We start from the raw sequence: 17,473 nt of genomic DNA, 5'->3' as shown, positions 1-17,473 counted from the left end.
TTAATTTATTGTAAATTATTATCGGAACGAATGGAGGACATAATTATTTTACGGCACCATTCAAATTCTTATATTTAAGTAACGTCTGTGTCTTTAATGCAACAGACGGAAATATGAGAAAATAGACACTTTTTTTTTTTTGGAATATGAAGCACGTTAGCTGTAAGCTTTTATTTTGAAAGGCCAAACCGGATGTTTCACTATGCTGTGCGCCTGCACTGACGCGGCTTGCTGTCGGCGGTGTCCACCTCTACAGCATGCAAATTAAAGGGCAACTCTCCTGTATAGCAGATTGGGTAACTACAACAGAGCGCGCGGCGCAGCGCGAGAGCCGGACACTGCGCGCGCTTCAAATCATTCAGAGTGAAGCTGAAAGAATATATGTTTGAAGTGGTAGCATTGGTTTTGTTCCCCAAAAGCTCAACTTTAGCATAATTAATTAATTCCGGGGAGGCTGCGCAAAGGAGGGCTGTACTCATCATCCCGGGACCGGAGCGAAACCTCAGCGCGAGCCCTTCGCGCCAAGGAATACTTAGTGGCTCGTGCGTGACAGCTCCATCAGACGCGGGAAAGACTGCGGAAAGGAAGGGAGAAGCCGGGTCTGACGGACCCTGTGAAGTTTGCTTCTTGTCTCATTCTGGTTTGAAGGAGCGTGTGGTGGTGCTGCTGGTGCTGCTGGTGCTGGTGGGGGGGAGAAAGTGTTGTGGAGGTTAGCCCCCCTCCTCGATGCGTCGCTTCCCGCATCCGCTGATGGACAGAGTACGCTGACAAGTCGGAGGAGCCTCCCGCTATTTTCATCAGTTTTAGTCGGTAAGAAACGAAACCGTGTCTCTTCCGTTTATGTATGTTTTCTCTAAAACAAGCTACTGTAATATGCTTTACATACTTTTTTTTTTATTTTTATGGTTGAACAATTATGCACCATGCCGACTTTTGAGTTGAATTGTGCTCTAGTCAGGTAGCAAAGAGTCCAGGTGTCCATTAAGGACAGGTTCCAACTAGCTAAAGAATGCAAATTGACAGAACAGCTCACTCCTCCATTCCCCCCCACCACCATTACAGTCCTACTGTAAAATGTACAGTATAAGGTTTAGGACTGGCTTGACAACACACGGCACAGCTATTTATCACTGGCAGGATTTCTTATAATAAAGATAAAGTCCTTCCCTGTAAAAGCACCGTAAATCCAGGGAGGTAACCGAGAGGGACCACCGACTTTTCCCGAGGGTCCTCCATTACCTCGGGCACACCTGGCTCTTTGCCACACGCAGTTAACGATAGTTAACTGCTTTTAAAAATGTAATATACAGTATAATAGTTTTATGTCTAAACATACTGAAAAAAAAAAAAGAGTCGGGTATTTATTATCTTTCTGGCATTTAGCCCAAGCTAAATGTAGTCATGACGTATGATTTACACAGGTAATTACTGTTAGTGGTGGCAGGTGTGTAATAAAAACTGCGTCACGACTTTGGGCAGACCTTAGCCAATCAGGAATAAGGGTCGTCTGCTAGAAGTGCATTTTTGCAGATTATATTTTTAATTGTACTATTGGCATTCAAAGCATTTTTTTTTTTTTTGGTGTTCTGTAAATTAAAAAGTGTTATCCTGCATCAGTAATTTGGGAATGGGTCATCCATTTATTTTGTCGTCTCCGTTGAACAACTCAGATACTGTCTAATAAATTTTCACAAAACTTTGTGCACACCCCAGCTAAGTACTGATGTGGTGGCTTTTGCAATTTAGAAACTTTCAATTGTAAGGTATTTTGTTTCCATGGTTACATGTTGGCTCATTCTGTGTGGGATTTGTTTTGCATGAGCTTTTCTTGGATATAACTCCAAAATACTTTTTTATTTCATGCACTGGAGAGGTGGTGTCTGATAGTCTGTGATTTTTAAATATGGTATTGTTTTTTAAACTTTTTTTTTTTTTAAGTGGACTTCACGGGGTATGTAATTAATGAGAATATTGCCACTTAGTCTTGCACTTTCCCATTTTCTTTTTCATTGACACCCACTCTTGATGTGATGCTGAGTATGTTCTACCTGTCTAATTAGTCCTGACTGCAGCAAAGCCATATTAATCATTTTGCACTTGGTCCACCAGGATTGCATATTTTTACACATGAATGTGAAGTTGCGGTCCTGTGTAAGTGCAGATTTAGATTAGTAATATGTGGAGAAATAAATGTATAATTAGCTTAATTTTGTAAACAGCATAATTAAATTTGGGTAACATTGTTTTGCATGGATAAAATTTAAGTGCTTCAGAGTTAAAGCCTTAAAGGATCAATAGTGTATGACCAACAATGTACCAATCAGTGAAAATTGTTAGTCTCCTGGTTCCTATTGAACAAATTACTCACAAACACAAATGCTTTGTCAAATATGTGTTGCAATGTGTGAAATAGCCAAAAAAAAAAAAAAGTCCAACCATTGCCAGTAGTCTGCAGATTTTAGAATATGAGCACAGCTGCACAAGAGGGAAGGTGGAATTGTGAAACTTTAGCACACTACTTTCAGACAGAGAAAGCCTGCAGATATATAAGAAAGCCTCTGACACATAGAAAGTAGGCAGCACTAACCCACAGAATATTGAATCAGTCAAAAAGGGCTGGAACAAGAGGCAAGGGAGTTGAACTATCTCTTGCCTCTTGAGTGGGCGGATGTCATAATTATAATTTCTCTAAGATTGCGGTGGAGGACCATGGGCACTGGCAGGATTTTTTGCAGATATGTGGGTGTAGCGGTGGAGTCGACCCTGTAGGGAAGGCCACATCACTTCCAATACAGAGGAAAAAGGGACAAGTCCCACCATAATTGGTGCCTGGGAAGACTGCAGGGCCCTCCAGGAAGTTGATAGACGGCTAGAGCTACTGTGTGCACATAAACAAGGATGGGGATGCGTTCAGGCGCATGCACGAGCACAAGAACACATTTGTACACGTTCATGCTCAAGTAATGGAGGGGGGAGGGGGGGCTGTAATCCTGTATCCCATGTCAGGCTGAAATGAAACAACCTCTAGCTGGACGTAACAAGTCTTGGTATCTCATATTCTCCATCTGAGTCTCCCTTTCATTCCACCTCAGCCCTCAAGCATGAAAGCAGCGTGATTTTAAGTGGTAGTGGATGCAGAAAAATGTTGGTTGGTGACGCTCAGGTAAAGGAGGAGAAAAGGTGGTCAAAAAATGGCTCTCGTTCACGCCATTAAAATTACACTCTTTGTGATTCAGCAAGGTGCAGTTTTTGCAAATTGGAGTTAATTATTAGGTATGACTCATTGTGAAAACACTCTGTAAAATGCTGTCTGTGTAATTGTCATACAAGGCGTTCTTTATGATTAAAACTAGTTTGTTTCCCTTTGTGCTTCGTCACACTTTTAGGTATTATCTCAAACATTTCCACAAATGTCCTTGTGAAGTGATATTTGAAGGTGGGAACTTCAGACCAGTGGATTGGTTATTGGAGACTGGTGAGTCGATGAAATCCCTGTCGGGCTCAGGAGGCGATTGCACTGTTGTTGCTAAATGGTAATTGGTATTTTTGAAAGAAATTATGTCGAAGTTTTGTTGCCTTTTCACTCAGACATGACAGAAAGTGACTGGATACATCCTTTTGCATGTGTTATAAATATTGGAAAAGCTTCTATTTAGAAAGTAGCACATAAAATTCGATGGACTGCTTTGCAGCGTTCAGATGAAATGCTCACCGAGCAGATTATTTAGGACAATGAACACCCCGCTGCCTTTGTTTGAGATGTAATACTGCCTTCTGCTGCATCAGTGTCACGTGTGATATCCACACATTTCTTTTGTCAGACATGTGATATGTGCTGTGTCATCTGGAAATGCATTTAATCCTTATTTTCTGTTATGATTCAAAGTTGTGTTTTTTAGAGCCTGGCAGTAATCCTTCCGAAACACAAACAGGGAATTATGGGTGTTGTGTTGCCTTTTTTTTTTTTCAACTTTAAAGCTTTTTTTCCTCGAGGTGGTTTTAACAGTAGCTACAGAATACTGTCCAGTTCCCTTAATTGCCTGCTGTGACATTCCTACTTAATTGGTCTTGAAAGGTCTTGTTCAGTTCGGGGTAGGGGAGGTGGGGGTTGGAGGGTGCAGGTCAGCCCAAGTCTGCGTAGTTGTCAAGTCATTAGACACTCAATTAACCTGGCCACTGTACCTAATCTTAGAAAAGAACAAACATTGTGGAAATAAGCTTTTTGATTTTTATGGAAGGGTCTAATTTTAATTTTTCTACATCTTCATCATTACAGGGATACATTCATCCCTTCATCCCTTGCTCCTACTGTTTGGCAATGCATAGGCAACCATGACAACAAAGTTAATGTGCACCTAAGATGTGCTGTGGGTCAATTATACTCATTTTGTAGGAAGGCTTGTACAGACTTGACATCTGTCAATCTTTTCATCTCATAACCAGCTCATTCTGTTGAGGACACATGGGTAGAGCTGTTTCCTATCCTTGTGTAAAAAATGCTTCATAGGTAGTTACTTATTAACCCACAAGCAGCATCCTCTTCAGTGAACTGTTAAAATCTGCTCTGGTACTGGCAGTTCTAACAAGAATTTGATATGTTTATATTGATTAAGCAGAGAGAGATGGCAAAGCTTGTAGAATGAGAAAAGAGGCTCCACAATCAAACAATAAATGGCTGTCAAATGTGAAACCTGCCACTGCACGTTTCCAGAAGAGCAAAACAGGGTCATTTGCTCAGAGGACTGTAGATCTGTTCAACCAAACGCCAAAGGGTTAAAAGTTTTTTGTTTTGTTTTTTTCACTTGGATTATTTCCATTCATCTTCTTCTGCATAGGATTAACAGACTCAAATGTGCATCAAAAATATTGCAACACTGCTGAAATGTCAGAAAGTGTTGAATCACCTCTGGAAGTATTATTGATCGAGGACATGGATTAAGTAGATTTTTATAATGTTTATTCTTAATAACAATTATATTCTTGGACAGATTAAAACTGTCGTACATTATGTCAATATGTGGATGGAATTATATTGAAAATAAGTATTTTGTTTTTTTCTTCTGACTCCTTGGAACTCAGTCAAGCTTCCCTGGGATCTCTCAAAGGGGGCATGACTTAAAGAACTATCATCTGATAGATGTTTTGTCACAGTGTGGTTAGTTAAGGTGTTGTTAATGACTTGTAATCACAAAGTACAGAAAAATTCAGTTGTACATCTTCCAAACCACAAAACATCCATGACTCTGGATCAAACAGGTTGTACTTATTTAAGTCTGCAGTGAGTGTAGACATAGCTAAGTGTTGATGCTGTGAATGTTCATGAAGATATTTTTCAGCTGTACGTACGTGGTGCATATTTTTGGTTATGCAATCAGAGAAAAAAAATTCAAAAAAACATCAGCAAAAAAAACACAAAATGTGTTCACAAAGTGAAACAAGTACATTTATGAACATACACTTATTTTGATGATTTCCTGATATTGTGCTGACATTACAGAGTACTGCTCGTAGTGTCCTTTCTGTTGTTTATTCTCAGTAAGTAGGTCTGTCTACCTTTTAATGTTTGGCTCCTTTGAGACTGAGGTTTGTGATTCGGAGAGCAGATCTCCACCTATTTGTGGAGTGGATCATAAGACTGTCATTACCGGTACCCTGCAGCATCTTTACTCAGGGTGTGCTCAACTTCAGTGGGAAATTCAGACTCCAATGAACACGAAGAGAGGGACTTGAGGTAGGCCATCCAAACTTAAAAGTGGAATATTTCTGAACAACAAAAAACACCCACTTAACACTTCTAATTAATAGTACCAGAATGTTCTTACTCTGCATCGTGAGGAAAAATGTACCATTATTTTATTTACTGCATTTCTACAGATTTACTTAATTTAGATTTAGTCCTCAGAATAATTTATTTTTCTACAATTGACCAGCCTAGACTGCGTTTAGTTACTTCTGTGTTAAAAAGATGTCCCTTTTTAAGAGGAGCTGAATTTACGTGGAAAATGTACATGTCTTGTGCAGATGGGTTTTTCTCTTGAGGGGAGGGATGCACCTTGATGACTCAATACACTGGTGTAATCTGTCTCCTCATTTCGGGAGAACTAATTACTGTGCATTAGTTAAACAGACCATTTGAAATGCAAGCCCACTAAATTGCACTTGCCACAGGAGCCAAGCCTCCCCCTTCCCCTCCCCATGTATCTTCAGGCTTCTATTATTAGTTCTGTCATGCTTATGTTGGCTATCAGAAATTAAAGCCCACCTGCTGAGAACAGTAAGTGAGGAGGCGATGCCATACACAAGGTAGCGCTTCAGTGAAATGTGTTTTTGTAATTGTGCACTGGTTCCTTTGTTTAAAGCATCTCAGTATACGGTATGAAGCACTGCTACTTTTGCCCTTCCATGTGATCGACTGCCAGATGTTTGAACTGCTGCATGGTGTGAGAGCATGCACAGATGATCTCACTTTTAAACAGGCTACTGATGATGTTTGTGAAGATGCAATCCTTGTAAGAGACAGCAGAGCACGTGGCACGATTATTCCCTCCACCCGCTCACCGGGGCCGTGTGCCGACAGCACCGCCAAAAGGATCTCGTCTTCCCCGCATGGTCGAGCAGTTGGTGGAGGAATTATAGGTTGCTGCTGTCTATCCCTTATCTGGATGGAGAGAGCATGGGGCTGAATTAATAGTTTGAAGGCACACAAACTTATGTGAAGTTGGTCCACTTGATTATTTTTACCATTCATTGAGATACAGATTGTGTTCAATATGTATTGATTTTGTGGATCTCTCAAGAGACGTACATGAATACTACTGCATATAGGCTAGTTCAAGAGATGAGATGAGAAAGAATACATCATCTGTGTTTAAGACAGAAAATCTATATAGCATGGATCAGATACATGCATTGGAACCTACACGAAGAATAAGTTGGCATGAACTGACTCATTTTCCCACACAGCCTTCCCTAATGAGTCTGAGAATAATATTAAGTCAAGGAATAATTTATACCTGCTTAGAATTCAACCATCATCCTGCTTGAGCCCAGTTCGGGGGTGTCGATTGCATTTACATTTTAGCTTTCAGACATGTAGATGATACACCAGTATATTAAATACTATTTGTATGATTCTGACAGTGAACCTCGGACATCAGTGAATTAAAATGTACTCTGTCAACCGCTCTGTTGTCATGATCCATAAATCACTATGATTGCAGGTAGCTTAGCAATGAGGAGGACCTGAGGTTATAAAGAGCAGAGAGCCGAGGTGACTGCGAACCCCTGAGCATAAAAACGAATTATATCCACAAGATATCCACTCAGTTTTAAAATACAAATACAGAGTGACTTTTATCAAGTTTAACGGAGTCGGGAGAGTGACTCTATCTGTCGGATGCCACTTGGGATAAAAAGCCTTTCATATTTGTACGTCAAGTTGCCTCGTTCTACAGAAGAAGGAATTATGCTTCTGCCTTATGGGCTATTTGTGGCTGCAGTATGCTTTACTTCCTCTGACAGTGACGAGGACAGAACATGACTATATCGGTGTTCATATTATCTAAAAATAATGTCCTGGACTGTCAGCCGGATAATGCGGACGCCACTCGGTGTGCTTCAGTCAGGTTGGTGTCGATATACCATACCTGTGTTTCAGGTGACTGCAGACTACTGCTGCACCTTTGAAACGATGACGGATGAGTTCATGAAGTCCAAAGTTTTTTTCCTCCATTGACTTATTTGGTCTCCCCTGCCTCATATTAATGTTCTATTTTTGGAGCAATGTGCCCCCCTGCCCCAATCTTCAACACAAACACATGAAGTGTTTCCCTCAGATGCACTGTGGCGTGACCAGATACAGTAAATCACAGTCACCAAAGCATGTTGACCTGAGAGGAAGACACCATAGGCAAGTGGTAATTGATGATCTCCCATCACTCGACACTTCAATCTATTTAAATGATATTCATAACATAAGCTGCTATTATCTAGCTCATATATGAGGTGTAAGAATATCTGCCGTCTCCTGAGTATTGAGTCAGAGGATTGCATTTTGGTCACTGAATATAATTGAATCTAATCAACAGTTCCCTAGAGGAGTGTTAAGATAGAAATACATCTGCACATACTGTATGTATTCATGACCTATCCCTGTGTTTGGTTAGAAATGCCCTGGTGAAGCCTTGCCACCATGACATTTCTTGATAATTAGGATATCTGAACCTCCATGATGTTACATCTAGTACTTCACTGCGCTGGAACATACAATTTATAGATAGCCCTAATTAAGTGTGAACACATGCTATTTGTGGATCTGTAAATGGCCAGAGCCCATTGTGTCTGTAACACGACAGAAGAAAGGCTCAATGTGGATAAATATTCTATCAACACATTCCTCTATTTCTCTTTCTCTCTCCTGTTGTTCCCTCCTTGACGCTGCTTTCCTTCTGGCTCATCTCGTTTGGTTTTGGACGATGAATTGTCTTCACACATGCACAAGAGGAGATCTCGTAGGGCTTAAGTAGATCTCTAATTGAATCGTCTGAAAAACAAGAAATTCACAATTTGAATCTGAAGACAGTGCAGCGGAAGACTGACACCGATAGTGTTTCATCTCTCTTTGCCCGTCACGCTGAGTTCCATGCAACATTGATTACTTGAAAAATGGATCGGCTAGAGAAGTCTGTTTGAAATCCAGGAGAGACTCCACAACACTAATTCCTTTCCATATCTGTCATGAGGGGTGTCATCATGTAGAATATGATAACATCAGTCAGTAGTCTGTTTCATTACTTACTGTCTCTCAGGCCATCAAGGCCACAGAGGTGAAAACCTTTGGTGCCATTCGCCAACAACAGACTCCAGAACAAACAAGTACAGATAAGTAATAAAAAGGAAATGGCTGGATATTCTGGGGTTACCAGGCATTGAATACACTTTCTGGATGTCAACACTGTCTAAACAAAGCAGATTTAATAGGTTTGACAAGCGAGGCTTTTGTGATGTCACAATTCACACAATAATGAATGTGTAATTTAATTAGAGCTTAAAGAGTTTCACATGTCCATGTTTTTGGTTAAGATGGTCATAGCAGAGCTTTTCATGATACACGAGAGGCTGAATGAATATAGGATAATTCAAAGCTTTCATAGTTTTTGACAAAAACTATTTTATCTAAAAACAGCTCCATTCAGTTACACTGAAATCCTAGTGGCTATGGTTGAACTGTGCAGGTGTGTCATCAGACAGGTAGATTGGGATGTTTTGCTGCAGCTTTTCAAAAATCAGATGCCTTTAAGCAGGTCCAGATTCTGTCCTTTTCGTTCTGTTTAATGGGCTAGTGGACTTTTATCCCACCTACCCATTCTGTATAAACACAGTGACGGTGTTGTAGGGGGTGGGGTGGGGGCTTTATTGTCATATGTGATGGGAGAGGGGGTAACAACAGAGCCAAATCACACATCTTTGTAAACGTGAGGCAGGAGGGGGGCGGTGGAGATATGAGAGTGGATTATGTGTGTGTCTCACAACAGGAAGATTTAATAGGTAGTTACCAGGATCTAACTGGAGGAAGAAGAAAGTCAATTGGAAATGGCTTCAGTTTGGGGAGACAGTGTGAGCTCCTCTTCTGCTCTCCAAGTAGTGAATGAGATCAGGTTGATGACATTTTACCCTGTTGTTTCATTGTTTACCATGCATTGCTGCACACATGGGAAATGTTGACTACACACAGGCGCTGCTGTGGTTTACATCATGCATTTACTTGTGGACATTGGTTCGCTATCGAAAATCAAACTCCGGACACTGTTCAGTGTAAACAAACAAAGGAGTTGTTGTGAAGGGTCTCATAACAACTTCACAATTGCTGTTGCTTTTGTGATGTGATGCTCAGCTTGTACTCATGCAGGTGATCAGATGAGACTCAGTAAAAATCTCCAGCTGTGAGGTGAATCCTGAATTTTGGGAACCCTTACACTTTTTGTTTTTGCCATTATGTTAAATTAGGACAATACATTCCTGCATTTCACATCATCTGCATCCACCATCATGTTTCAGAAATGTAAAGTAGCAATATTATAGCAGTGAAATTCACAATTATTACACCATGGATCTCAGTATTGGGTCTCTAAATTGTTCATATGCTCTGACTCAGAAACCTGATGTCCTTGGAGGCAAGGACATGCAGCTTCCTATTGTAGGGTATTCTTTTAGAAACAAGTAAGCCATATTATTGACTGATGTGTTTTTTAACTTTGAGATTAATTTATTGAAATTCATGTCTATTGCTAATTTTAATTTTTTCATGTTGTGTTTCATATTCAGAGTATTATGTCAATGTTTTCCAGTATGACCTACAGTGATCTCGGCGTTGGTGTTCAATAATAAATTATTGAGACAAAGAAACAGACAAAGTGGTAAAAGAGGAATTAAATCAAATTGATTTAAACTTTGGTCTCGGTTCATATCCCTTGATGGTAAGCAGAACACCCACGGTATTATAATAATTATCATCATCATTATCATCAGCATGTTATTAGTTTTTAAAGGTTTTCCTGGCCACTGTCTAATACTTCTAGCTCATGGGGGATAGTTGGGTCTAGACCTACTGTTCTTGGAAAGCATACTGGTAGAGCTGTTGTGATTTTGTGCTATCTAAATAAAATTGATCTGGCTACCTAATTTACGTACATCTTAAAAAATTAGCTTCCCTAGGATTTACTGTTAGGCTCATGTCTCATCCAATCCACATTCCATACCACATTTTACACTCCTACATTAGGGTGAAGGCAACTGCAAACACCGCTGTGAATGTGCCCTACGTCTCATTGACTTTCACTAGGGTGGAAGTCTTTTCTGGTCAAAAGAGGGTTGAGTGCCATTTATAGCTGGATCATGAGTCAGAGCTTTCCACTCTCTGTGAGCTGTATCGACTGAACTTGTCTCGTCTTGTTCGTCCTGTCTTCTCGCAGTGTTTCATCTCTCTGAAGAATTCACTTAGTTAACTGTGGATATCTGGTTATCCCTGTTTAAGGGGTGATATCTCCCCTCCCCTCGTGAATGATCCCACCTTTGATACACAGTGACTTTTGTCAAATTAAGATAATAGATTGAGATGGGATGCTGAGGCTCTCTCATTAAAATCGTATTTCGGCATTTCTCTTGTCACTCTAAATAAAACCTGCTTGTAATGATCAGTGAATTCTCCTCCTTAGAACTTGAACTCATTTCCAACGGGCAGCACTGTTGTGTTGTGCTTTTAAACAGGAACAACACAACCAAATGAGCAGTATAAATAACACTGATGCATTGAGGTTAGGTTCATCAGTTAGTTCGCATTCTGTCCATTCAGGTCAGAGTTAATTGGTTGAACAATGAAAACACAGCCTTTTCATTGCCAGCTCTGTGTTCAAGACGCCAGCTATTAAATGTGGACTCTAAATGGACTGAAATAACTTGTGCATTTGTATGACACATATTAAGTAGGTTTCGGTGTGTTTGTATGAGTGCATAAAGGGCAAAAAATCAGTCAAATGACAAAGTCATTGCTTGAAATGTACCGTTAAACCATGAGGGGGTCACTTAAAAATGCTGTGTTGCTGCTCTCCCTCTGAAATGTATTGGTAAAATGCAGTGTCCTGTAAGACACTATGGTTTCTGATGACAGTTAAATGTGGATTATTATGATTCCCATTAGCCGCTGCGCTCGGTTTGAATCCTGTTTCTAAAGTCCACTTAGGGTGCAGCGTTTGTGACGAGTATAAAGCCACATCTATAAAGGTTATGAAACATTCAATGTATATTTAACATGAGTTGTACTAAATGGGTGTTTAACAGCAGACACGTGAACATACTATTGTGTTTTCCTGTCTATTATATATATTTAATTCTTACCATTATTATAAATGTGATTCTACCACAGGCAAACTCATTCATCCTAGAGGATTCTGACATGTCATGCATACAATGCACCCATAAATGTTATTTTACACCCGTACAGATACAGCCCAAAGTTCATGCATTGTAACACATTTAAATTGCATGATGTTTCATCTCTGGGATTAAATATTATTTTTTTAAAACATATTTGAAGAAACTATATCTCTTTGCTGTACTTATTTTTCCTCCTCACCCCTTCTTTCCATGTTTCTATCATATCTTTACAGATATTCCTGACCAAAATGCTGCCCTGCATCGTTTCCATTGCCTTGTTCCTCTCTGTGGCCCGGTCCCAAGATATCCATCCCTCGCAGGCATCATCTTCTATTAGTGAATCTTGTGACTCCTTGTGCTCCTGTGAGGAGAAAGATGGCGTCCTTCATCTTAACTGCGAACAGAGAAATATCAGCAAAATCTCCCAAATCAAAATCCCAGTAGGTGTACCCTTCCACCTGAACCTTTACAAAAATGATTTGGTTGAGCTCCGTGCTGAGGAAATGGAAGGGCTCAAGAATGCCCTCTCACTGCACCTTGGGGGTAACAGCATCCAAGAGTTGGAACCAGGTGTCTTCAGCACTCTGAGTTCACTGAAAAAACTCCACATAAATAGTAATTTCCTTGTGACTCTCAAAGAGGACACTTTTCAAGGCCTGGTTAATCTGGAGTTTCTCCAAGCGGACACAAATTTCATCCGGGTTGTCGAGCCGGGTGCTTTCAATAAACTGATTCGCCTCAAAGTTCTCATTCTTAATGACAATTCCATAGAGTTTTTGCCCAACAACATTTTCCGGTTCGTACCCCTCACCCACCTGGACTTGCGTGGCAACAAGCTCCAGACATTGCCTTACGTTGGGTTTTTGGAGCACATTGGAAGGATCATGGAACTTCTCCTGGAGGACAACGTGTGGGTCTGTGACTGTGATATTTTACATTTAAAAATCTGGATGGAGAACATGAGGGCCCAGTCAGTAATCGGGGATGTGGTCTGCAACACACCACAGCACCTCAAGGGAATCATTCTTGCTAAGGTAAAGCGGGATGTTCTCTGTCCATCTCATATAAATATTAACCTGGAGGAGCCGTCAAAGTCACTGGATATGGTTGTTACCCCTTCATCAAAAGTATCTCAGATTCCCGAGCTGATAAACGCCAAAGATGACTCCAAGGCACCAACACCGTCTCACTTTCCCGGCAGTCCTTGTGTGGAGCACTGTTCCTGTCACAATCACCCTGTGGCAGGGTTTTTGATGCATTGTCAGGACCGAGGAATTCAAAAGGTATCAGATATCGGAATTATTCAGCAAAGCCCTACTAAACTGGTGATGACAGGAAATATGATTCAGAAACTCCTGAAACATGATTTTGTCACCTATGACAGTTTGGAATTGCTGAACTTGGCGAACAACAGAATTGATTATGTGGATAACGAAACTTTCCTCAGCTTGAGTAGCTTGAAAAAACTGTATTTGAATGGCAACAGAATTGAAAAACTGTTCTCCACAATGTTTGTTGGGCTCCACAACCTTGAATTTCTGTATCTGGAATACAACCTTATCAAAGAGATTGCTCCAGGCACATTTAATCCCCTGCCAAACCTGAAGCTGTTGTCATTAAATAACAACCTGCTCAGCTCTCTTCCAGCGCAGATTTTTCGCAATGTGCCCCTCAACAAATTAAACCTGAGAAAAAATCTACTTATGCACCTGCCAGTGAGCAATGTGCTTGATCAACTTGACTCACTAGAACAGATTTATTTAGAGGACAACCCTTGGGACTGCAGCTGTGACTTGCTCAGCCTTAAGCAATGGGTGGAGAAACTCAGAAAGGATACAGTGGTGGGATCAATTTTGTGTCATACCCCAAAGAAAGTGGTGCAGGCTGAACTCAGGAGCCTCCGTCATGAGATCCTATGTCCCGGTTTGGGGACCTACTACTCTTCGTCCCCCGATAGTGAGGAAAGTCTGACAAGTACACTAGGGCCTGAAAGTGCTGACAAAGGCTTTTTCCACTCCCTCACAAGCACTGTTCCACTCTCTGTCCTAATACTGAGCATTCTTGTGTTTGTCCTCACGATTGTATTCTGCTCGGCCGGATTGGTAGTGTTTGTGGTACACCGCAGGCGGCGGCGGGCAAAAAATAAAGCGGCAGAGGAGCAGCCCAGAGAAAACAACAGTAGTAGTCCCATTCACCTTCATTATAGCATGTATGGGCAAAAAACAACTCACCACACTCTGACCCAAAGAGCAGGATCTGCCACTCTTTACGAAGAGAGATCACACAGTCCGATTGTGCAAATCTGCCGCAACCCCACCTACTGCTCCCAGCACAAGGAACACGATGCAGATTTGGATTACGGCCTTGAGGATCCCAGCGCCAAGCATCACTTATGCCGAAGTATCATGGAGAAAGAGAACACATCTCCCCTCACCGGAAACCCCGGCTCCAAGTTCAGGCCCATGACTGGAGAGTGCCCTGCAGAGTTTGTCACGCTTGGCAACCCCAACTCTTTGTACAGAAACATTCTTGAGCGGGAGAAGGAGCTGCAGCAGCTTGGAATAACAGAGTACCTTCGGAAAAACATGCCCCAACTTCAGTCTGCTGTAGACATGCAGGTCCCGGGGCATCAGGAAGAGTTAAAGCTAATGGAGACAATCATGTACTCAAGACCTCGCAAGGTCATGCTTGAGCAAACTAAGAACGAATATTTTGAACTCAAAGCTAACTTGCATACAGAGCCAGACTACTTGGAGGTTTTGGAGCATCAAACTGCATTTAACTGAGTTGAAACAGATATACATTTACAGAGAGACTATATATACATATATGTGGTCTATATTATGTTTGAAACCAAGTGCCTTGTGTCCCATTTGCCCTTTTGTACTTTCCACAGTGTGAAATATATATCATGGGCACATCACTTTAAGTTTAATTGTAGCACAGAAAGTAACTGGTTTCATTTTTGTTACCTTTTATCTGTTGACAGCCATGTTTTGTAACTGGTGGACGGTGAAGTATATTTGGCCAACACAAACTTCAAGACGCTATCGTTGTCCGTTGAGCAAGCTTGGGTTTAAACTGTCTTTGAAATCCACTCAATCAGCTCTTTATGACTGATTAAACTCAGTATTGTAAGGCTGCCAAATGAATTGATCCTCACAGGACTCACACACACACACACACACACACACACACACACACACACACACACACACACACACACACACACACACAACCACACACACACACACACACACACACACACCATCCTGAGAGGATAAAGCAGATGCTTGGAAAGAAACGAGTGAATTTCAATCATCTCTTGACCCAGAATTGCTGTTTAATCAGGCTATCCTGACTCTGGGTATGACCTGATTACGCCCTCTGTCAACATAAGCCAGTTGGAATGCTGGAACCAGAATGCTCATTGTGCCGTAGAGTTAGCAAAATGCCAGCTGTACATAGGAAAACAGTCGAAGTGTGGTCACACTGTTATTTTCCTGTCTGCACTTTTTAATCGATCCGATACACTGCACAGTTCCTGCCATAGGTCCTTTATTTATTCTTATACAAACTGATGATATTCACAAGGGATGTTTGCTTGTCTCAATCAGTAAATACAGCACTTAAACTACAGTATATTATATTGAACTGTAACCTTGTATAAATGCATTGCACTAATCAAATGCCATAAGATGGTGCATGACAATCAACATAGTCCTGCTGAAACTTTTTTTTTTTGCCAGAAAAAAAATGAGCCACAAACGTGTATGTTACTTATTGGTGTTTGTGTGAGTGTATGTGCGTGTGTGAGATTGTGTGTCTTAATTTATGTCTGACAACTATAGAAACAGCATGCAGGAACGTTGCTCTTTCCCCATGGTGTTATTGGCTGACGGAACAATTTAGAACTGATAAAAGGCGGGGTATATTCACTTCTGGCATGTGCGTGGTTGCAGACAGGCAACCACACCCAACGTGTTGATTGACTTCAGCCAACTTTTCGCTGTTTCTCAGCTTTTATTACAAGCAATGAACTGCTGGCAACTGACATCTCTAATGTGGACACCGTAAGGACTTCCACTACACCCTCCAGTCACACTCCTGGAATTCAACTTTGAAATGTATCATGTAAGCACACACTCTGTAGCTTTTCTATTGATCTAGAGTCAATTATTTATTCTGTATATTTTGTATATACCTACGTTCCATTATATCACTGATTTTTTTTTTTTTTTTTTGTGTGTGTGCCTTCAGTACTGTACAGAATATAAACAGAAGTTGTAACTGATGAACAGGAAATAAAGTTGCAATATTACAGATATTTGGATTTTACTTTATCAGCTATGGAGTCAATTCCCTCTATTGTATTCCATAATATTTCATAATTATTCTGCACTATAATGTGACCTGACTGTGTCCTCACCGTCTGTATTATTTATTGTCCACCCTTCCTGAACTACACAGTAAAAACAATGACATCCTATTTTAATGTGTTATCAGTCGTCCACTGTGCATATATTTATGTGCAAGCATGTACTCGTGTAAACACCATTTGGATGTTTCCCTGCTGTGTGAATAATTTAACCTCCCCATGATGGCTCAAATCTAGTCCTTAATCACCCAACCATTGCTGCGGCTTCTTTTCCACCTGCCATCTTTCTGCGTGACTTTCATTTTCTCCATTTCTCTGGGGGAAACGTTGGACATTCTCTAATTCCTCCATTTTCTCTCCCGCTTGATGCATCTGCATTTCTTTCACAAGAACACGCACAGCCACACAGCATGATACACTGTCACGCAGAAGCACGCATGTGACACACAAATACCAATGCTAAACTGAAACTAATAAATATTTTGATATTAGTCTGCTGACACACCAATCCAAACATATTTGTGCACACACACATAGAGTGAGGAATACAAATTATCTGCTACAGTTTGATCCTGTGAGACTCTTAAGCAATATGTGCCTTTAAAGGTGAAACATTAGCAAAGTGCATAACTGTGTTCAGAGAGATTCTTTACTCTCGAAGGGGGGTGGTTTCAAATAAATGGAATCACTTACGTTAATCTTGCCAAAGCACCCACCTTGCAGGCAGATCAGGTTGTTGGAATACACTTGCAAACAACCTCAAGCCAAAAAAAGAGGTAAATAAGTAACTCATTCCAACAACACTGGTGAAATCTTCATTCTTTTCTCTTCTTCCACAAATGTCCTCACTTTGGTGTCAGGATGACTAAATTATACATCAGAAACATCTTTCACATGGTTTAAAAGCAGATTTGATCGAGCCATGGTAATTATTTTAGTATTTTTGAGGGTTTAAGGGCTAATACTTTCTGAAATAATAGCTTTTCAGCCGTCTTTAGATAATTACATCTCCACACTTATCTGCATCGCACAACATCTTTGTTGGATACTTTCGTCTGAACTTAGATAACAATAACCCACAGAGAGTAGGTGATGGGATGTGGTTTAGATCTACTTTGCTGCATAAATTTGCACAATAATGAAGAAAAATTGTGGTGCATTAGA

The 17,473-nt window shown here is 40.7% G+C and overlaps 1 protein-coding gene across 1 annotated transcript; it reads left to right on the top strand.

Moving 5' to 3' along the window:
- Positions 1-332: 332 nt before the first annotated feature.
- On the top strand, positions 333-16,319 carry slitrk6 (SLIT and NTRK-like family, member 6). The gene is made up of 2 exons (XM_068309372.1): positions 333-810; positions 12,165-16,319. Exon 2 carries the CDS (start codon positions 12,180-12,182, stop codon positions 14,715-14,717), a length of 2,538 nt encoding a protein of 845 aa, XP_068165473.1. The 5' UTR covers positions 333-810; positions 12,165-12,179; the 3' UTR covers positions 14,718-16,319.
- Positions 16,320-17,473: the final 1,154 nt, after the last annotated feature.

Source organism: Antennarius striatus, chromosome 24 (assembly GCF_040054535.1).
Source record: "Antennarius striatus isolate MH-2024 chromosome 24, ASM4005453v1, whole genome shotgun sequence".
In the NCBI taxonomy this organism is placed as follows: Eukaryota; Metazoa; Chordata; class Actinopteri; order Lophiiformes; family Antennariidae; genus Antennarius; species Antennarius striatus.
Note: the sequence above shows the minus strand (reverse complement) of the source record. Positions and strands in the feature narration are given on the sequence as shown.

Bases quoted from the DNA above. Each gene is read 5' to 3' on its own strand.
- slitrk6 (XM_068309372.1), top strand. From the start codon at position 12,180: ATGCTGCCCTGCATCGTTTCCATTGCCTTGTTCCTCTCTGTGGCCCGG.